Source organism: Anopheles funestus, chromosome 2RL (genome assembly GCF_943734845.2).
Source record: "Anopheles funestus chromosome 2RL, idAnoFuneDA-416_04, whole genome shotgun sequence".
Lineage (NCBI taxonomy): Eukaryota > Metazoa > Arthropoda > Insecta > Diptera > Culicidae > Anopheles > Anopheles funestus.
In genome coordinates, this window is record NC_064598.1 from 72,276,567 (window position 1) to 72,299,668 (window position 23,102).

The 23,102-nt window shown below is 40.2% G+C and overlaps 1 protein-coding gene across 1 annotated transcript in view; it reads left to right on the forward strand.

Moving 5' to 3' along the window:
- Positions 1-283: 283 nt before the first annotated feature.
- The window catches only part of LOC125762523 (pseudouridylate synthase RPUSD2-like), a 185,632-nt gene continuing 162,813 nt past the window's right edge, over positions 284-23,102 (forward strand). Inside the window, exon 1 of the mRNA XM_049424713.1 lies at positions 284-865. Coding sequence (XP_049280670.1) covers positions 671-865 — 195 coding nt within the window. The 5' untranslated portion in view covers positions 284-670. The remainder of the gene's footprint in view (positions 866-23,102) is intronic.

A 23,102-nucleotide genomic window follows, 5' to 3' on the forward strand; every position in this document is an offset into this window, starting at 1 on the left:
GTATCACACTACATATTTGTCAAGTAGAAACGATAAAAACGATATCGATGATATAATATATAAACGATATCAATCAACTACGCAATGAAAAAGGAACTTTACTTAACTATGTTAGCTGGAGCGTCTAGGTCAACAACTCAATACTTCAACTAATTGAACAAATATATGAAAACTTTTCAACTGCAATGTTTCAAAAAGTCCAGTCAAACTATTTGTCTACTAAAAAAAGGATTAAATATTTATCATAAAAAAACCGCAAACATTAAAATCACGTCCGCTATTCGAACGATCAGATACAACTGCTCAATCGAGTTGTCGAACGTATAAAATACGAACGGGTGTCGTGATAGACTGTAGAGAACGTCAAATGGACACCGCACTGCTCTCGCGCGGAGCATAAACTGAGAGAGCGAACTGTCAAAATCACGCGGCGCTTCACATTGGTGTTTTTGTTTACAAACATTGTGGTGTGGTTCAGAGTGGTGTGCTTCTTTTGCTGCATTTTAATCAATATTTTTGGTGATTTTGCACTAGGAACTTACCAAAATATCAGTGTATATTGATAGCGAGTGTTTTACGCAACAAAAAGTGTGATTAAAACAGTTAATCAAGCTCGTACAGAAACAGAAAGTGTTAGTTGCGTGTACCGGTGAATCAAGTGTAAGCAACAATGGAAGGAGATGGTTTGGCACCGTTGCCGGTGAGTTTCGATCCACGTTTACGCCATGCACAAACACAGCATGGCCATTATAGCACGGTGGACGAAGAAAACATTGTCGTCCTGCAGCGGTGCTATACACCCGAGCCGTCGGAGGAAGATGCTGGCAAGGAAGTCGTTTGGTTCGAAGAGGTCATAGTTTCCGAGGTAAGTGAAATTGGAACAGATTCCTTTTAAATTTATTTGTAAGTTATTTGGCCTGTCGAGCCCTCATAAAATTTGATATAGAACAACTACTTCTGCAACTGTTTGAAAATGATTTCAATTATTCTGTGTCTGTACAATTAAACATGATCTAATATACATTATGTGAAAAATGTATAAAGATTGTTCGTTAAATGTAATACACGTACAATATATTTTTTCAATGATAGTTGTTAAATATGCCACACGTTTGTTTTTTTTGTGTGTTAATTTAAAAAAAATTCAAACTATGATTAATTAATCCCTCACAAAGCTGTCCGCATTCCAGCAGCACAACCTATGATAACACATATCCGACATAATAGGTCGGAAATTAACATCGTTCAACTGTTGACGATATGTATTTTTTTTTATCTTCTCAAGCTATTGGATGGTCTGCTCTAAGGTCTACCAGACGATGCAATTATCCTTTTCGCCACTCAACGAGGCGTGACAAAGTTCTATCCTGTTGACGCAAGCTGTCGTGTATTCTGTCTTTCAGCAAGTCTGTTGTCTGTTGTGTCAGTGCTGAGCAGGCACCATTGTTTTTTGACTCCGATTAGACCCGATCCGAATAACCCTGGACGGTTGGTCTGCCGGATCATCCGGAGGCTGGTGTAGCAACATCTGCTGACGAGATTGTTTACAATTAATTTACAGCTTTGAACCCATATTTCATCAGATAACGTCCGTCCAGGCTGGGGCGCAGGATGGCATGTCCGCTGGATTACTGGTCGTTACGTACAATGTTGACAACCTATATCATTCCAAAAGGCATATTCAGTTGAATGTAGTCTTGTGAGTATTAGCAAAAAAAAAGAATCTATTTAGTCTCTATCGTGCTAAGAAAAAGGGCAATCAGATGAGGCCTGCTCTCTGGTTATAGATTTTGAAACGACAAGATTATTTAACATCGGGCTACAGGCCATCTGATAATATATTTTCCATATGTTTCAAGACTCGAAAAAAAATGTTGGATGAGGCTATTTTAATAATACAAATAATTACTAATACGGTGATAAACCATGGTTTTATCTAACCCATGCACTACAACCTCACAAGGTTGCCAAGCCCGCCTTTATTAACTTTTCTTGATTATTTATTTAAGGAAAGATAGTCCTGCTTGCGGCGATTTTGTCCGGATGAGATTTGATTCCCAGTCCTAATGTGTAGAGATCGGTGCCGCTAAATAATATTTATTCTTTAAAATGTACTTTATTGGGGTTCATGAACTGTTTCTTGAATTTTTGTGCAAGTTTCGGATTACATGGACAAGTATAATTTATCGAAGTTTGAAATGAATGCCAAATTTTCCAAACTACAACTATCTTGCAAACCTAAATAAAAAAAAATGTTGATAGATCCTTAACACTAAAACTACCGGGCCAGTCTTTTTGACTAGAACGCTTCATTTTCGTCACATCATTTTGTGGGGTTAAACAATCCTAAGGTAGTTGAAACATGAATTTCACATATATATTCTATAGTACGATCTCCAGTAAACAATAAAAATATTCTCCAACTCTTCGAAATTATTTAAAAATTAACCACGAACGAGAAACGCTTAAAACGCTTGGTAGTTTTAGTGTTAAACAGATCATTATTAAATATTTGTCTTAATTGTTCAATGCATTACAACAATTGTAATATATTCCTGTTCCATTTTGATGTGCAAAGTTTATTTTGATTTCACCTAATGTGATCATGTTTCGAGAAATGACCAAGAAGTGTGCAATAAGTGTACATTTAATTAAAATACTCCATGAGTTAGGTCTCGTGGTGCTGTAATCGTCATTAAAAACGAAGGAACAGTCACTGCATGCACATCCTGTCGCAATACTTAAGCTGCAAAACAACATAGGTAACACGACAAGTGGTTTGGGGATGGAGCTGCTGTGCAGGAAATGGGTTCTCAAGTGGATTAATGCTTCTCAGACAATCGCCAGATCGAGGATGTAAGTGCTTGTGTGAGCATCGACGGCAAACGCGGGGGGAAGGTCGATGCCAAAGGCTGGGAACGGTAAGGTAAGGTGGCACGGTTGAGCTGTTGAGATTGTTTTAATAAGAAAGTTTCATTTTCTTCCCAGGAAGGTCCGGTGCGATACGTGGGGCAAATCCCGGGGAAACCGCATTTGATTAGGAACGGTTCAGTGAAAGCATTTCGCATCGGCTGTGACCGATGAGACCGGCGGTAACCCGGGTTTCTGGGGCGTTTGCTCTAGTGCCGCCTGCCGGTACGAATACGTAACGATACCGTTTGAGATGAATTTGTCCTGTAGTCGGGAGCCCCCTTTGCAGCCGGTCAACCTTCAGCTCCACACATTTCTACGGTTCTCGTTTCGCACGAGTGGAAAATTTATTTAATTGATCGTTTAAATCCGATCCCAATAGAGAAGACGAAACCATCGGTAGTTCGGCAGGTTTGCGTGACGTTTGGTTGCTTTACGGCTGCACAATGTTTGCTGGCCCGGTGCAAAAAAGCGCCAAAGAGGGAAGGAAGCAATCGGGGCGTAATTTGGGTGCTGGCTCATGTAACTTTTAATAAACTTCTTGCGAGAGCGAGCGAGAACCGAGCATGAAAAATAAAAGGGACCACACATTTATATGGCGGGAAAAAAGGAAGCTTAGAGCAGAACGGTAAGGGTCAACCGCACGTGTAATTAAGAAATGGAGACTAATTAAACGGAATCCATTTCGTGCTGAATGCGTCTCGGTGCCATAATGTTTAAATAGGCATTTCGTCAGTTAGCCGCCGCCGCCGTGCCAGGGGGCCACTAGCCTGGACGCATAAACGTACGCTAACGAATGCATATTGTTTCTGGTTGGAACGTGACGCTATTGCGTCCCGTTGGACATTAAGGATGGTTAATGGACTTTTACAGGAAAATTAGAGCCCGGTTTTCGGGAAGGGCATCGGATGGGACGAAATAGTACAAGCATTATGATATGTTAAACGACCATGGAGGTGTTGATGGGTGGTGGTTTGTGCTTTGCGTTTCTAAATGATTTATGGCACCGCCTGAAGTCGTAATGTTACTTCCTTGCTAAACACTTATAGATACAGAATGCGCCTGTATAAATAGTGACAAATGATGTATTATTTCAATGGCAGAAACGCATGCAATTAGGATTTTTTTGGGGGGGAAACATTGTTTTATAACCTTTTGCAGCTATACTGTGTCTTAATTTATGGTGTAAAAATAACTATAAAACATCTTTTTGGTTATGTTGTGCGTCTTAACACACGCTTGTTAGCGTATGAAACGCTTCAGAAATGGAATGAATTGAAAGTGATTAAAACAAAAAAACATTAAAACGTTCATTTACTAATGCATGCTGGAATCTGAAGCTAGTAAACGTTAATGGTTTAAAGATTAAAATACATTTCATGATATCCTTAACATTTTTTATTACACCAGAATCAAGATCTGGATCGATTTGATAGGCATATCGGTAAAGTTCGAGTTTATCCATTAAACATCCAATCTTTTTCGGCGTGTTTGCTGATAGACCAGAAGAAACACATAAATGTAACCAACAAACGGAAAAGGCAATCAAAACAATCCCAATGGGTTCTTGAAAAATGAACCCGCCTCTATCGTCCGAGTGCCTTGCGAGATGAAGAACGCTTGAGGACACATCTTTTTTGGGGGAGGTTGATGTGTGTGTGTTTGAGAGTTAGCAATAGAAGCAACTTTGATGGTTGCTTCGGAAATAGAAACTCTCGATTACCTCCTGTGGCAGCCATCGACCGGGTGATGCTTTGGCAATAATTCTGCGATCAGTTTCGGTTTAAATACTGACACGGCCGTGTTCAATATCACTGGAATGCAGTATCTAAAGATCGATTGCCGAAGGTTCAATCGTAAACCAGAGATACGCAGACACTACAAAGTGCACCGAGACAAAAAAAAAGAACAACGTCCGATAGAAGAACGCTTGCTTCAAGTTAGAAGGTTCACAGTATGTTTGGTGGATCGGTTGCGGATGCGTTCGGTACTTTCGGCAGTTCGAGAAGACTCATTCGTGTACAGTTTGATTGTGTTGGAGTCATAAAATCGACAAACATCCCGAACCGAAACGGAGTGTGTATCGGAAGTGGTTTTTTTGGGGGGAAAGATGTTTCGATAGGTAAGTTTTCGCCATCGGAACCTGTCGCATCGTGTTGCGCTATTCATTCGAAGTGTGATCGATGGAAGCGGTAAATTTGCCTCTAGTTGAAACCGGAAGCAAGTGCTTCGTACCATGTCTGGTTTGTTTTTTTTTTTGCATTCCAATCTCTTTTCCGCAACGACAGGCGTTTTTACAGTTGTGGACATAGTCATGGAAGAGCTTAATTTAAGGCAGTTTTATTTTTATAATATTTTTTTCCAATCTTTTGCAATTTATACCAAGTAGGAATGAAACACAATTACTTAAACTTTAAAATATTTCTAAAACCAAGACTTTAAATAGCAACGTTTATTTTTGTAAATTTAATGTATCTTCTAAAAATTGTTTAAAATAACTTTAAAATTTGTTAAACCAAATATTTTACTCACACGTAAGCTTCTTTGGGCCGTTTGTTTAGCTCACCAAAGATCACCATTTCTTGCCGTGGCACTTGTGTGACCGTGCAATCTTTCCCAATACAGCGTTTTGTCTACGATCCATGCTTAGTTTGAATAACCGAAACTGAACAAGGCGGTGTGGTATGCATCGGATGTTTAGAGAGATACAAAAGACTTAGATGACACTGGTCCCTGGTCATGAATTCATTCCCGACGGTTCGACTCCGGCATAGAATCGCCGGGATATGTTGTGTCGATTGGCTCGGCAAGTCCAATGGCGAGGGGTTGAAATACGCGCGCCCCCCAAGTACGGTGGACGCCTGTATTGAATGTCAAAACCGTTGTCCTTGGAGAGTGTGGCCCCGGTGTCCGTTTGGTGGAAATAGATTTTTGTGCTCCCGCCTAGCAACCACCGGCCCACGGCTTGTGATACTTTTCGGGCAGTGGGCTTTGCAGTTGCAAAACGGCCCGACCGTAGTTAAAAGTGTTGACGGTGCACCAGAAGGCTATAAATAAAGCACCCAACAAGCCAGCACAAGTGCACGACGATTCTTCTTCTGCCATACATCGTTGTTGTTTTGCTTTTGCTATGACTAGGGAGCAGCAAAAAAAGTCATCCAGTTGGTGCCACTAGCGTAGCACAGAAAGCAATTTGGATAAGCCTTTGGTTTGAATTCCAATACTAAACCAATCCCTCCGTCCTTGTGGGATAACGGTGGAGAATGACTTTCATTCGTTTTCCCTGAAGAAATTTTTCTCGTTAACTTGTCCGTTTTCGGGGCAAGCATTACTGCAAAGGTTATGAAACTGAATGCATGAAACTAACATTGAAATTGTAAATAAATGCAACAAACAGTTTGTCCTGGTAGTTACAATTTTAAGTACTTATAACTCATATTTAGTAAATCTTGGCGTGCTGCAAAGCATATTTAAAATGTTGTACAAATCTGTCTAATAAAATATTGATTCCAGCGGTAATGCAGTTGCCTCAAAGCATTGCTATTTGTCTTTATTTAGCAATGCAAGTAATAATCAACTTCACCCGCAAGGTGCTAATTCTTCATCAATACCACAGAAATGAAGCGAATGCATGGTGGCATAAAATCTTACCTTCATCAAACATCATTTAATGTTTTTATATTGCGTATGAAACATGGTTAGAATTTTTGTCACGAAATTCTACTAACGGCTTTCGATTAGTATTCTAGATCGTCCCGGCACAGCGCACACTGAAAACATGCACCACAACCTTCTTGCGAACGGGCCAAACCGAGCAACTCACCAGACCGAAGCAATGAAATTATGTAAATGGGGTTGCATCAAAGCAAAACCCCTTTACAACTACAGCTTGACTTTTGAGATGGTGAATAGACCCACCGTTATACATCGGGGATGTTGCTGTAATGTTGAGCCGCAAGTGGAAATGAGATAAAAATGGTCTACCACAATGGATCGGTCAATGGATGGGCAATGATTTTGAATGGGTCCCGCAGCTAGATTTTAATGTCTCTCTGCGCAGATGATGTCTAGCTCTGGCAGTGTGTAAGAAAAGATTGTATATAAGAATATACCTACTCACTTTTATTCAAAATGTTTGCTATAATTGTTTGCTATAAACGTTCCAAATACACATTATTATATCTTTTTAGTATCGGTAGAATTAAGTACTGTTAACAGTCAAAATGATAGTTTCTATGGTCCTTTACTTGTATCGGTTGATTATAGTATACACTAGCACTACATTTCTACGTCATGGTCAACTTGCTACTCCCTAAGACCCATTTGAAGCACATCAACCATATACATACATGCAGGAGTGTTGATTTTTTTTTATAACCAGCGGAAGGAAGCGGTCCTTTGGGCAGCCCAAAAGTTAAATAGCTGACGTTGACTATTTCGCCACCGACAGCCGTGAACCAGACGACGGTATTATCCACATGCTGACGATGGTCGTTACCGAAAATCGGGTCGGGATAGCAATGGGTTACCCTTTAGCGAAATGGCTAACAGGCGTGTAACCGCGGATTACACTCCGTTGCATGGAGTTAGTTTTCTCCACACTATATAAACTTCGATTGTAGGAAACTGGCTCGGGTTATGGAAAGTAGGCTGCTGCCTGTTCCTTTTTTTATGTGTCGGTGATGCAATGGTTATGTTTAAATAAATGGTTAGTGTACGGCAAGCGAACGTTCGGAGTTTGTCATCGTGTTCCGAAAGGATATAGGCGGCACACACACACTTACTGCTCGCAAGTCCTTAAAACAATGCAAAAATAGCTGATCCAGAGCTGACCGTGCAGTTATTGATCGTTACTGGTGAAAAGTAAAGGAAGTCTTGTTGCCTTGTGTATGATCTGATCATCGTCTGTGCTGCTTGTGGTGTTACGATGCGTTAGGATTGAATTGTTAATCAACCATTTTGTTTTTCACATCATTAAAATTTCTTTTACATGTCGCTTTCTAAGGAAGCAATTTTTTGTTGTTAAAAATTTGTATTTTTAGAATAGATTTTTAAGGTCGCATTTAGACACATCATAGAACAAGACAAATCGAATACACAACTGGATCGTTACGTCGATACTGCTCGGAAAATAAAAAAAGAATTATTAATTGGACTTTTCAAATTATTGATTCTTAATTTTGGTCGGTATTTGCGCATTGATTGCAGTGGATTGACTAGAATCCAGTGGAGTGACATAGAAGCGTTACAAAGCGTTACATTAGAATACGTTTTACGAGGGGACAGGTCGAATGGGATTTTGTACCGGTCCTATCGTGAGGAACTGGAGTCGCTGCCGCATAAACGTATTATTTGATAATTTAAAATTTTAAATAAAAAAAGGTTACAAATTTTTAAATAACATCTGTAAATGTATGCTGTAAATACTTCTTGAGCTTTGATTTGAATACGAAAAGACATGTTCATTTTGTGTTCTATGTTATGTTATCTTTGCTTGTGTCGCCACCAGGTAGCTAGTAGTATCTGCCCCAAAAATCAATATTTGTCGTGCGCTTCTTGTTTGAATTTACATTCGTTCCACAAGTGTTCACATTTCGACATTAGTTTGCGGATTAAAACGGCGGCGCAGAGCATCATGATGTACCTACTCGCACACTACATGGCACAGGGCAAATTTAAATTACTTTTCAATTAATTTTAATTAGGTTACACTTCCTTAAGAAATTGTAAGGCGCTTACCGCGTGCTCCTTTCGCGAAGGTATGCCGTCTGGTCAAGGTGTGCAATACTTGGTGCGACTGAATGGCGCGGTTTTCCCCCCGGTGAAAAGGTGAATAGTTTTTTATCCTGCAGTGATTTCGCTCGACAGTATGTACGGAGAAAGGGCCCGTATTTTGCTACCCTGTAACGGTACTTAGTATAACTACATGCCCGTATTACAACACCGGTGCCTCATTAGACTTAAGTAAGCCGCCCCCTTTTTTTAGTGTGCAAGCATCGTCCCAAGTTGTGTTTTCTTGTGCAGCGAGCTGTTAGGCGCGCACTACCTTTCGGGCTGGAGATGACTGGCACTCAGCTGTGGCCGCATTTTGCCGTATCACACAACGGGTTCTGAATGGCATTTTCCATCGAGTATGACAATTTGGAGTGATAATGTGCACAGGGAAGTTAGGGTGGGCCCTGCGATGCGCTGAAAAACAAGTGCATAATGTCGCGGACAAGCTAAAGGGATTTAGTGTTCTGATTATCTCGGATGGTGAACGGCTTTTACTTTGACTGGTATAAATCACATAAAACCCGTGTGTAGCATGCGAAGTGCGGTGTAATATCCACTGTAGGATGTTTTCCAGCTGTAGAATAGTATATGTCACAACCATGTTACCAGATGTTTTGGCTTTGTTTGCAGCAACTATGGACTCAGTAGATACGTTTTTAAAAGTCACTCAGTGAGTCACTTTTCATGAGAAGAGTTTTGCGCTAAAAACACTATCATTCTACATTGCATAAGTCTTTCCATTCCATTAGATTTTACCAGTGATTCGAAAGCAGCTCTGTAAATAAACGGGAACGTAACATAATATATTCACCGTTATTTATTCAAACCGTGCTCTCGAACCATTTGAAACGTACGCAATTATTAATAAATGGCACACACATGACGTGCGATGCATTACACTGTAGAGTTCTGACGCCAATATGCTCGAGTAATTGTATTATTTTGGGAATGCTTCCAAACGCCACAAATAATGCAATAATAATCAACCGTTTCAACTGGTCGTGGTTCAACGATGAGCTGAAATTTGAAGTGTAAATAAATCTTCCTTTCGAACCGTCTGCATCTTCCACCTGTTGTGATGCTGTCTGCCTTCAGTAGCAGAGCGTCGCCGACTGGCAGCAGTCTACCAGACGGTCGTCACGTTAATGCTTCGACTTCTTCTGCGCTGCTAACGATAAGGAAGTAAGATCGAAGCCAACTAGCGGCCGTACCACCATCAGTCGCGTACTCTGTACCGTGCAGCTTAGCAAAACCGGTGGATCATATTAATCGTTGGCGGGATTCGTTGAAACCGCCCCAGATCCCGTCGTACATCAATGCGTGCAAACTATGGAAAACCGAACTACTGTAGTGTTCAATCTAAATATAGCTGTACTTGCACCAGACGCAATTTGGATTGTTGGTACGACTGTTGGTAGTGTCAACAGAGCAACATATGTGATGGACCTGGTAGCATCCGTCTCCACTCTCACCCAGGGGACACCGACACTATTCGGTCGGCCATTACCTTTTTGCAATCGTCCCTTAAGGATGACAAAAAGTGCATAACTGATGCCGCATACGCTCGTTAAACTTGTTGTCTGTTTGTTGTATTTTTGTAGGTCCACTTGGTACGGCGATTATGGTCGCCAGGAGACGTGCACCACATGACGTTACCGAGTTACGAAAAGGTTTAGTAGCGGCAAATAAACCGTTCGAATAACCAAGACACCTCCCAGCAGATAGATGGTGTGAATTTGGAAGTCGTCTGATTGTCATTCTAATTTTAGTGCTTTGGTGCTGGCTCTTCTATTTTATTCTTTAGTGCTGGGAAAATCATAAACGACGAGGACGGTGCAACAATGTCGCATTTGGAAGTACAAGTACATATTTGCTGGGTTGAGCAAGTGTTTATTGGTGTTTTAATTGCACTCGTAGTTTCGAACAAGCGACACGATAGGTCGATGATACGAGGATCAAAGTGTTTTTATTTTTCTCTTCTTCGTCGAAACGACTTGCTGTACTAAACTTCTGGCACTACTCACGATAGCACGTTTATTTCAATGCTTAAGGGATTTCTCCAGGCCAAAGGATCCACCGATTGGAGTATAATGAGCCAGGGTTAATTGAAATTGGTTTTATATCCACCCGGGCCAAACCATCGTCCAAAGACGTAGCAGCTTCTTAACCCTCTCGATAGCAGAACCACTCCCCCAAACCCCCCCAGATCGGAAAGGCCATGTGACCTTCTTTTTGATCCTTACTGCTGGACAGAATCTTCCGACGAAGGAACGTAGTGATAATGAAGTAACATGAGCTTGTTAAGCAATGGACGGGTAATGCCGTTCGAAGATATCGTTTCTTACTGTATGGTTGTGTCGCACCGTCGGTTTGCAAAGAAAAGTGGCAGTGAATTTTTGGTCTATTTTGTTTCCTATCGGGACTAACGTAATGGCGTTCGTACGGTAGCCATTGAATCGGGCTGAAAGCTGTCGGATGAAGTTTTATGAAAAAGGGTTTGCCTACCTTCTTTAGCTTAGAGATAGCAAAAAGGATGCGATCTGTTGTTGGGCGGGTTGTTCTGTGCAAAAGGTTAAAGGTCGGCCGCTGTGTATAATTATGTCCTGTTGGTAAGGAAAGGTACGTAGACGCGTATAATCTTTCATCCATTAAGCTGATTGTGTTTCAAAAGCAGAAGAATTTTCCTTACAAATCGGATAAGATGCGTATCAATTAGATCAAGAAGTTTGAGGGATCGTACGTGAAGGGCTTTTGTGTAAAGTGTGTATGTGGAAAAGGTTCGATTCAATCGGTCATTTACACTGATACGATACGGAACGAATCCATATGGGGCAGGTGTTGAAGTTAGCTTTGCTTATGTAAATTTGAATAAACCTTTGAAGTCATGGTTAATAAAAGATAGTTCGTTACGAGGAATGGTAATTTTAGTTTATAATGGAAATTAAAAGTAGCATGCTGGATTTAATATTATTAAAACAATATAAAACAGTTCAAAATATACATCGTATCATCTAAAAAGAAGGAAGGAACAGTATATTAAAGAACAAGAATTGTTATATAATTTCATACGATAAAAATGTCTGTTAGCTAACAGTTATATTCATATTGGTAGTAAACCAAATATTTTATTATTGTAAAATTGTGCAGTACATCAAAATGTTTGATTGAAATGTCATTTAATAAAATATTGAGTAAATTTATGTATTTGTAATTTGTAGATATGTTTTAATATAATCTGGTTAATTTCCATTTTTGTAGACAAATTTTTTAGTTCATTCCTTAGCGCTGTTATAAAAAAAGATGTAATTATGTAAAAAAATAATCAAATCCCATCCGGACCGTCTCCCCGTAGCATGGACTGACTATTCTGCTACGTGGTAAAATAAGTCTTGATACGGCCAGGCCGTTCTAACCGAGCAAGAAGAAGAACAGAAAAGCATCAGAGTATTATTCTATTACAAATTATATATGAAATCATGCTCCATAAAATCATGTAGGAAAATAGTTTTATCTTTTCACTTTTTAACATCGATTTTTAGTCTCGAATTCGATTTAAAATAAAGAATTAAGTTGGATTTTTTTTATTTCATTAAGGGCGGCCAGGGAATTAACTTAAATTTCATAGGAAAAAAATATGGATAAAATTTCTTTTCTCATGATGATTTCTTCAATATTAAAGTTAGTTTCATCGCACAAAATTATAAATTTAATTTGGTTATGAAACATAATACGACGGATTTCTTTTCCATTAGTTTGAATGATTTTGGTGTGGAAATTTTGTTTACATACAGCATTATTTATAGAAGACAATCATACGCTTTTGTACACGATCAATATGCAGCATTTGCTACAATTTACAAAAGATCTGCCGTTCAATAGGTTGCCTCACTATGTCGAGTTGGTTAAGAAAATACCCATTCAGCAGCATTAATCCTCCCGGCATTCGGATGATCGTGATGTGAAATGCATAGACAAAGATCGTTTGTTTGTTCCTATTACCCAACCCGAAGTGTTATAAACCTCGTTGGATTAATAGCTCAGCTGCAGGCTATTTTATGGCCCTTTAGCCGAGCAGGGCTCGATCGTGAACGATGGTACGCTTTAGGAATGCGACAAAAGTGCAGCAAAAGATCTAATTTCATGTTGTCACCGATGTCATTGATCCGTCCGGTGGTGCCTCTTAGACCTAAAATCGCTGCTCGCGTGAATGATGAACACATGCTGGCGTATAAATAGACACCAAAATGCCTGCTTATTTTCATACGTTCCAACGATGGTAGCGCTCCATGACCGTGTTCGATCACATATGGCTGACCGGTTAGTTACCGAGTTGAAAGGTGTGTTTTTTATGTGCTTTCTGGTAAAACTCGTTAAAAGGCTGAGTTCAACGTACTTTCGGCACCATAAATTTTATGCACTTAAGTGTTGGGATTTTTGCTGGGTTTCTTTAAGGAGACGCAAGCGCCGTAGTTACATGGTGGATGGCAGATTGAAGGAATATAGATGCTGTGTATGGATGTACCAGCACGCGTCGCTCATCTGAACTTGCAAATAATGTCGGCATAATTAATTCGTATCGCTTGTGCATTCCCAACATGGTAGCTGGCAGTTTTTAGCAGGTTCAGCACACAAGGTGACATTGAATCGAAGAGTTCTGGAGAGAGTGTTGGTGCTGATATTTAGAAAATTTCTTAACGAGACAGGTAAACGCTACCTCATGAAGGTGAAACGTCAGTAGCACTGTTTCTGACAATCAATTTACTGAACGCGATAATTAATGGTGTGGTAAATGCAACAGATTGAGGTGAAATGAGCATGATTTTGGGAGTTTTTGAATGATCACGGTAGTTAACAGTGTAGAAGTTTTAAAGGTCTGGTTGAGATTATTTAATTGGTTAGACATAAGTGTTAGGAAGATTTGTCTTATTTCGAATAACAATATGGATAAGACTAAATCTATACTACATCGGGACAATCATTACAGGGAAACATAGATGATGAGATGCGCAGAGTCGACTTTAGGTAATCGCACAAGCGAATATAAAATACGCGACGATTCGTATGGAAACACCCAATAAGTTACCGAATCATCCAAAATTGTTATAGAATCGCGTGCCATTGATATGGAATGTCAGATTCGTACCATTTGTAGTCCCTATTTTGAAAAACATTTGTTTTGAATAAAAAAAAAAAACTATTTTATTCCTCAACTCTTCAATCCTAGCATATCTAAACAGCTTGCTTATTTGACATTCCATATCAATGGTACGCGATTCTATAACAATTCGAGTGATTCGTTAAAGTATTAAATTTTGGGAGATCCGTTAAAGTAAAGTGGGCTCCTCGCACACTAAAATTTGCATTTCCCTGTAATTTTATTATCGGTTTGAAAGCTGAGTTTTTCAATGAAATTGGAAAATTGTTAACATAATTGCTTAAATAAAATGCCAATGAGAAGAAAACACTAACGACGTTTCTATCAAAACTGTTTGATTAAGTTATATGAATGTTTATAAAGCAAATTAATTAATATCGATACTACAGTACAGAAATATTGTCATTGAAAAAACACTAGCACTCGCTAGTGCTGTGGCAGTTCTGCTCTGGGGTTCCTAGATAAGAATCTTTACGAAACATTAAACCCATTACATCGAACTTAATCGATTGAATGATGAAGCACAAATTACTTCTAAATCATCCGGTTTATCGTGTTATTTCAATACTTCACTTACTAGCATTACTACAATTCGCTATCCTTCACTTACATTGCGTCATAATCGGTGAATCGCTTGTCAAGTCATTAACGCTATTAGTTCTCACGACAAGAGACGATACGGGAAAGCTTTTCTTTCACATAAAAAGTATAGAAAAAAATATATTGCATTCCTAGGAGATGATTGATGTCACTGTATTTAATACACGTAAATAAATATGCTGATGATTATTATGAATTAGACGACAGATAACGTTACCAACACTTTAAGTAACTCATCTTACTCCAAACATAAAATTGATGCAGATTACATTCCTTACAGTAATCAATAACAAAATAGGGAAATTCAACGAACGGAAACGACGTATACAGAAACATTATTAAACAGTGGCGAGATACATTGCGCTGCAAGATATTTTACATTTTTTTTTCCCACACTAAATGATTATGGCACAGTTTGCACTTGCACCATTCAGTAGCCTTCACTGGTGACGTTCGGAAAGCGTTTCACATTACCCCAGCGGGTTTACGCGAGCTCAAAACTCAATCATTTGCACCCAACATGCAAATCCATCATTCAACTGGCAGACAGCACCAACTGCTTGCATGTTGTGTGCTGTCTTTTATTTTGTCCCCCCCGTCCCCCTTAACTGCATCGTACCATATTCAATATTCGTTACTCTAATGCCTTCAAGTCATCGTGCAGTCCACAAAACGATGAGAGCCAGTAGAGCACCCCCCTCATGGTCCGCTTGGTCAAACATGCCATCTCGAACGCATGCAAAAGAGCAATTTTCTGCTACACTACACTCCCCCTTGTGTTTTGTAGATATTATAAACGAGTGTGCAATAGAAACGAAAACAAATTTCAAATCTATTTCGTTGCACTTTTGTCAATACTTTAATATGTTTAAGAGATCGATTTATTTTAGTGAAACGTTGAATAAACTCAACTTTCCATGTGTTTAGTTTTAACAACTTCATTTATGATCGTATTATCGTACTAAACACAAAGCTCAAAAAGGTCAAAATATTCAATAAATTGAGTAAATCATGAACCAAACCACTTCCTCCAAGTGCGTTCCAATCCATCATGCTTAAACATTATAGAACTGTTAATGATGCCCAAGTGCCTCCAATCAAGGGTACATTTGTCATGACATCAACCGTTCAATGCTGCACCGAGGAGTAAAACTTATGCCAATCAACCCCCGGAAAGGGAATTCCCAGTGCAACAGAGGTCGCGTGCAGGCACGCAAATAGGCTCCTGTCAGATGGTTTCTTGTCTGCATGCGATACTTGCGAACTGGGGAAAAAGGACACACAAAGCAAGAATTGGTTGTTAAAAGTTCTACTTATCGATCGAATTTCTCGCAAACATGTCAATCAACTCGAATTGATGAGCAAGATTGCACCATGCAAAACCAATTTCATTCCGTGATACAATAAAACTAACCTACTGCAGTACACCGAGCAGGAAAGAGGCTCCGAAATGGCTAATTTAAAATTAAATATACTAACAGCAAATAATTAATTTCAAGCAAATCATTTGTACGTACAGATAAATGTCTTCAAATATGAAGACAACAGTTTTCGTCTTCGTGAAGAAAATTCATGCAGCTTGATAAGAAATTTAAATAATCCTTTCTGCCCACGCGACCTCTCTTCACCGTCATTATGCTTGAGTCGCAGTGCGCTCAACCCGTTTTTCTTCATCCGTCAAGTCAAAAGCCTGCAACCGACGATGAATTTCACGATCCGTTGAGTTTAGTTCTGAGTAGTGCAGATTTCGGCATCCTTTATCTTTGAGACCAAACAACCATAATACAACTTACGCTTCGGGTCGGTTGTAGTAACGTGCGCCACTCCCGTACCGTTGATGTGCTTCAACAATCGGACGAAATTGATATCCAGTTTCATTTTCACTCCCGACCAAACAAAACACACACACACCCTCCTCGTCTGTCCGTGCCACAACCCTTAGGTTTTAAGAAGCGTACGAAAAGCAGTACAACCCACAATGCCAGGCTAAGCTGCTTTAAAACTACCACCACAAGCCCTTTTGCTAAACACAACCGTTGATGGTGTAGATTTGGCACGACGACGGAGCAGACACGAAGGTTTGGCAGAAATAAAATAATGTTTTCAAAATGTTTTCGTTCCATTCCCGGGGCGCACTAAAACACATTACTCAAGTCAAAAACCCGTTCACACTGCCCGGAACCGCTGCCATCGGTGGCCTCATCACATGTACTTTTCATGTGCCTTGTTCCAAAATCAAGTACCGACAGAAGCGTCTAATGCCACGGTGTCTCGAGTTGCGTCCCCTGCCTGCCCGCTAAGCACAAAGCGCACACCACAGCCGCATTCATCTGGACCGGGCAAGGTTGGACTTTGCAGTAAAACCGAAAAGAATTCAATTTCCCTAGGAGTTTGCATGATGATCCTGTGGCAGATTGGGGGTGTTTGGTTCTGCTTCCAAACGACGACGTATCCCCGTTCCCGGGTTCTTGTTTCAAACCCGTGGGCTGATGCCTTGATGGACGGCAGACGTGCTGGGGACACACCAAACAACGGCTTCATCCCACCAAAAACGTCCAGGCAGCATATGACCCCTGTGTGGTTTGCACAACCCCGCAAAAATGCCATCGAACCATCGCAATAAAACCGAAACGGATGACGAAAAAGCAAACAGCGAAACACGAGTGAAACGCGAATAAACTCTCCTTGACGGGGAAAACCATTTCCGATGGTTAGCAGACTATGATTTTCAGACCGGATTTGCACAGTTTTAGCGGTACGATTTTGTCGAAGGAAATAGAAAATTGGCTTACCATCCATGGCAAGTTTACCCCGTCATGCCAGAGAGCCCATCCAATCGAAGATCTCTTAACCGAAGACGATGGTAACAAGGTTTTTTTCATTTCGTTTTTCCGTGCTGGTCGCCCAGTTTTTGTTCTCACTCTGGCTGACTTGTTTTCCAACGAGAAGACAAGAAAATCCACACCACACTTCATGGAATACATGTTCGAATCAGAACGAATCAAATCAGCACTGGTTTTGCGTGATTCTATTCGTTTAAAGATTGTCTGTTACTTCTTTTTTTTGGCGTTTGTTTTTTGCTTTTTTTTGCCCCTGCGACCACAGGCACCGATAACGGTGGAAATTTGTTATGCATAGAAAACTTTTCAATTCTGATAGTGGAAATGAGATCCAGTAATGTGCTATCAAGTGATGTGAAAGACAGCCGAACGATGATAATATCAATGACATGAGCTAAAGTTCTTCATCTGACAAGATCGTACGCTAAGAAATAAATGGAGGAAAACAGTTTTAAGAACTATATTTTCGAAACCGTTACAACAACGTTTGCTGTTTCAGCATGTTCATGCAATTTTTTTGGTGGCGGAGGGATGTTTCATGTCCTGTTTCACCAGTTGATACGGTACTCGAGAAAATTTTTAACCTAGAATTCGAAAATAGTATAATAGTTATTAATCGTAACCAATGTTCATACAATTTTTGTACGAAAATATTAGATTGAATTAATTAATGGCTGAAAATATTACGGTGATAAGGTGTAGAGAGCCTACCTTAGGGAATCGAACAAGCGAATATGAAATACTATTCATATGGAAACTTAAAAAAATGATATAGAATCGCGTGCTATTGATATGGAATGTCAAATGACCAGGCTGTTTAGATATAGGAGGATTGAAGAGTTGAGATATAAAATAAGTGGTTTTTTCGAAATTTTTAACAAATGTTTTTTAAAATAGGGTCTACAAATTATCAAATTAAATAGGGACTACACATTAAATTAACAGTATCGCAAATAGCTTAGTTTTCATGAAATTGGAGCTGAAAGTTTAAAAAAATGCTCAGTGTATATAGAATCTGACATTCCATATGAATGGCACGTAATTCTATAGCAATTTTGTGTGAATCGTGAATTGCTTCCGCGATTCCCTAAAGTGTGTAATCCACACCCTATCATTTGCATTTCCTTGTAATGAAAAAAAAAACGTGTACTTAAATAAAAAAATCTTGATAGAATAAACCATTATTTCTGTAGGTTTAATACCGGCAATGAAGCTAGGGAATGGAATGCAGCATGCGTTTCGCGAAAGCAGTAGACATTATCGGCTCATTTTGCAAATGATCCAATTAATCTTGCTTTTGTGCAGTGAAATGCAACGCAAGGTACATTACATGCCTTGTGGTCGCTAACGAAGCACCCGATTTGCAGTGCAATCAGGTAAAACGTGTGCGTCGTCGTCTTTATGTTGTTTCGCTGGCGCTAGCACTATACGCCCTATAAATCAATCACAAGAACATTGTAAAACGGGGCATACTGTTGAGGCAAGTCGGAACTGCTAATCAAGAAGATAATGATAAGCATTCACATACGACGTCTGTGCGTGGTGCGTTGCTTCGAATTCAATGTTGTGCTCGACGGGCTCGTTGCTCGCTGCAGGGACCATAAAACATGGCTCTTGTTCGCAAAATTTCCCATTACACGAACATTAACTACTGTTTCGCACCATTGTCATACCATACCCGGAGCGATATCGGGGGCCACCGAACAAAAAGTCAAATGTTTGTTTACCGATGCGTAATTACATAATTGTCACCTTGCTGGCCTCGTCTAGTGATGCATTCACTGACCATTAGCATAGACCGGCATCCATTCACGTGCCGGTCAGAGATATCATCGGCAATGGATGTGTTTTCACGGCTGCTCACTCACGTTATCATTGGCGATGGGTGATGTGGGGGAGGGGGCGCATACGCCCGTTCGGAAGGTATTCTGCATTCTGCGGGAAATCACACCTATTCACCATCCTTGGCGACCGAATGCGGCGAGGTGGAAAGATCCAATCACAAGCGAAAGTGCATCGGTGGGTTGTATAACAATTAAAATCACATTCATGTATGGTTCAGTACATAGTGTTTACCTGTGAACAGGCTTTCAGGCTTAGAGAAACGGACGACAAACATGGTTGCATGGTTGTTCCAAGGTATGTTAATGCTGTGTGTTGCAGGGAAATGCATGAGAGAGAGAGAGTGAAGAAGAGGTGTTTGAAAAATAGTTACGCGTCTGGATGTGCGTGTTTCTGGAGGTTTCCAGCATGTATATTAGCAATTCTATTTCATCGGTGCACGACAGAATTTGCTGAATTGTTGTCCACTTGTGCGTTATGCGTAGCGTAATTATGTATGAAGCGTTAACGAGTACATGATTGATGTGAACGAACCCGGCCTGGGAGTTCAAACATGTACGTATTGTGTGTTGTGGCATCCTCTTAAGCAAAGCCTGTTATTTATTGAATGAATTATTAAATAGTTTATTGCGAATGTGTGGTACGGCCATTGAACTGACTACATTCTTTTTCCACCATTAATGTGCAGCATGCGTGTGGTTAGTGTGTCCAGTGGTTAGAGAACGTCCAATGATTTAAGGTGGAAAAAACGTGTAAAATGTCATCAAAGAATGAAGAATGAAGCACTTTTAGCTTCATGCTTATATATGAGATAATAGTAGAAAAATTTTCATTTGAAATTTTTGTTCATCATCATTATTAGATACTCTTCATCTTCTGTTTGATACTACCATATGTACAGCGATCTTGGGACTTCCTTAAATTCCTTGTGTATATCTCACACGGGAGGACCGAGCATCAAATTGTCCCCCACGTAGCAACTACTGACTATTCAGCTATTTGCTAAAAATTACTCAAGTAAACCAGAACTGGGCGGCATGGCCTTAAAGGTCGTTACGTCAATATGGAGATGTAGATGGTATTTATACTGACTTTACAACAGCTTTTGATAGTTTGCCCCATAATCTATTTTTAGCTAAACTTGAGAAACTAGGATTTGGAAGTCCAATTCTATCTTGGATGGGATCCTTTCTTTCGAGTCGATCCTATACGATTAGATTGGACAATTCGTTCTCTTCGTCCTTTGTGGGCTTGACTGGTGTCCCTCAGGGAAGTGCATGCTTAGTCTCCCTTTTCATCACCGACAGCATCAATGTTCTTCTAATTGATGGACATCTCCTGTATGCTGACGATATAAAAATCATTCTTTCAGTGTCCTCGTCCTCCGTCTATCGATCTCTCCGGAGTTTTGTGAGAGATTTCTCTCTCTGGTGTTTGTAAAATGGGTTGGTGATCTGTCCCCCCAAAAGGAGCGTTATCTCTTTCGGGATGTCTTGGGATTACTTCCGATGCGGCACCCAAATAAGCAAGGTATCCACCGTGAAAGATCTTGGAGTCTGGTTGGATGGGGGTCTCTCGTTCGTCTGTCACATTAACCACGTGTTCAATAAAGCGGATAGAGCATTAGGCCTCATTATGCGCATGTCTTCGGAAATTCGCGATCCTCTTTGTCTTAAGGCACTGTACTGTTGCTGGGTTCTGTCCGTTCTTGATTATGCCAGCGTCGTGTGGACTCCTGCTGGAGGTACTGCTATGCCGAGACTAGAGAGAGTTCAGAGGAAATTTACGCACTTCTCAGTATGCAGATTTCTTCACGGCAACTCCATCCTATACCCTCTTATTATCCCAACCTGCCGTTCGGTTTCTGACCTAAATGATCTCTGGTTAAGAGCATGCAGAGATATGTTCGATCACTTCCACATTCGCCTTCTTGATCCTTTCACTTATTGGTCACAATTATCCCTGTCTCCTCACAAACTTTATTCCATATCCTAATTTCTTCTTTCCCTAGTTTAAGATATCGTTGTGCAATTAAATAATTAAAATAAATAAAACGAGAAACAAGTACTCCATACGGAGGGAACGGATGAAATGAGATTAAGCAGCAAACCTCTGTCGTTTGAGTAACCGATAGCCGACCCGATGAAACAGAACTTAAACATGGTTTTACCTTTACCAATTTATTTGTTACTTTTTGTATTTGAATTTTGAAGAACTTGTTCATAATTTATTGTTTTCTTTTTGAATTCGTGGATAGATAGGTAACAGTGATGCTTACCTAAGTCGAAATTTTGTAGAACTAAAAACTATTACAATTTTTAGAAAACAAATCAGGAAAAAAGCTGATTGGATAGTTTACGCATTAATGAATGAAGTTTTGCGTTATCTTTTCTCCATGTTTATTTGTGTTTATTCCATACGAATATATTTTTTATTTGTAGTTGTTCTCCACTATTTTTTTTATTGGAACAACAATAGCAAAACAGTATATTTGTGCCACTATTTTACTGAATTTAGACGGTACACGTGCATGTTTATTTTAATATTTAGTTTGCATCAAAACTCAATCTCTGGTACACAACAAAATGTTTGCACAAATGCAGTCGCACGCCTTGAAAAGCAAAGCAAGGTCAGCGTTGAAGCCCCGTATCCGTTATGGGATAGCTATCACGACCATATCGACTGACGCGATAAAAGCATTTCGAATGCAGTGCCATGCAATACGGATGGATAAGAGGTAACTAGCAGCGAGAAACGCATTTTAAGTGCAAAGCGACATGAAAAGAAAAACGTGATGAAAACGGGTTATCCTATCGTCCCACCCGTAACGCGTCCAAAACCGTCGGCAATGGTGCTGCCAAACGGCATGGTCGTCGTGCGTTATGCGGCCTAATCTTGTTAGTGCGTACTAACATTTACTTTACGCTTCAGTTTGTACATGCTGTTCGGAAGCCGAGCCCGTTTATTTGACCGTTTGCCATCGCTGATTCGCTGTGATCTGTCAACGGGCGTCTTGTGGGGCTTAAGCGCGCGCGGTCTTAACATGGGACGTGATGGAAGTGTACGACTGTACGGCATCGGTTTGCAGCGTTGCGGCATGCCTATCTGATGCGGCCGTCCTGATTGACGGGAAGGAGCGTCGCATGTGCAGTGACGGCAGATCTCGTTTTGTGCCCTTATTTAGTGATAGTTTGTGAGCAAGGCTAGTACACCCGTTTGTCGATATGATGATGATGGTGCCCTGTTTGCGTCCGTTCTGCCATTGCGACGGAAGGGCATTTGTGTTAATCTAATCGGATTATTTAAGCTTGGCGCATGGATGTGCGATTGGGTTTGTTGCTTATTTCCAGTGCAAACGTTGCACGGATACACTTGCAACGACGCCGTAGGTGCAAATGAACACGTTGTGTGAAAATTGTGTTACGAAGAACATGAACGATTATACCTGACATGATTGCGAATTGATTGACTGCAGTGTCGTTGTGACTTAATGTGCAGGATGAAGATTTTTTTTTGGGATTTGCCCAAAGATACACATTATGTGCGTAAAAATGTTGTAGCCCTCGCTACTATGGCGTGCAACAATATGTGGTTTTGGATATCTGCCAGGAGAAACTAAATTGTTTAAATTTATCTCCGTCCGGCAACACATATGTGCAAAAGTGCAGAAGAGTTTACCGTTCTTTACGCCTTGTAAATTAAAGCTTCTGCATGGTAACTGTCGCCCTGTGTTTTGCTCGGGTTGTCAAATCAAGCATTCTCGCAGCTGGACACCCTCACCGGTTTGAACACATAATGCTTGTGTGTTGCGTTGTGGGTGCCAAAATATATTTCAACAAAATCATACACACTACGCTTCATTCTTTCAACGGGGGCGATTTTTTTGTTGTTGCGAATTCTACCAATTCCAAGTTCACACATTGCGGGAATAATTTGTCAACCGTTTGGAAGGGGGTCGCTTTTCTGTTTGCTCGTCTGCG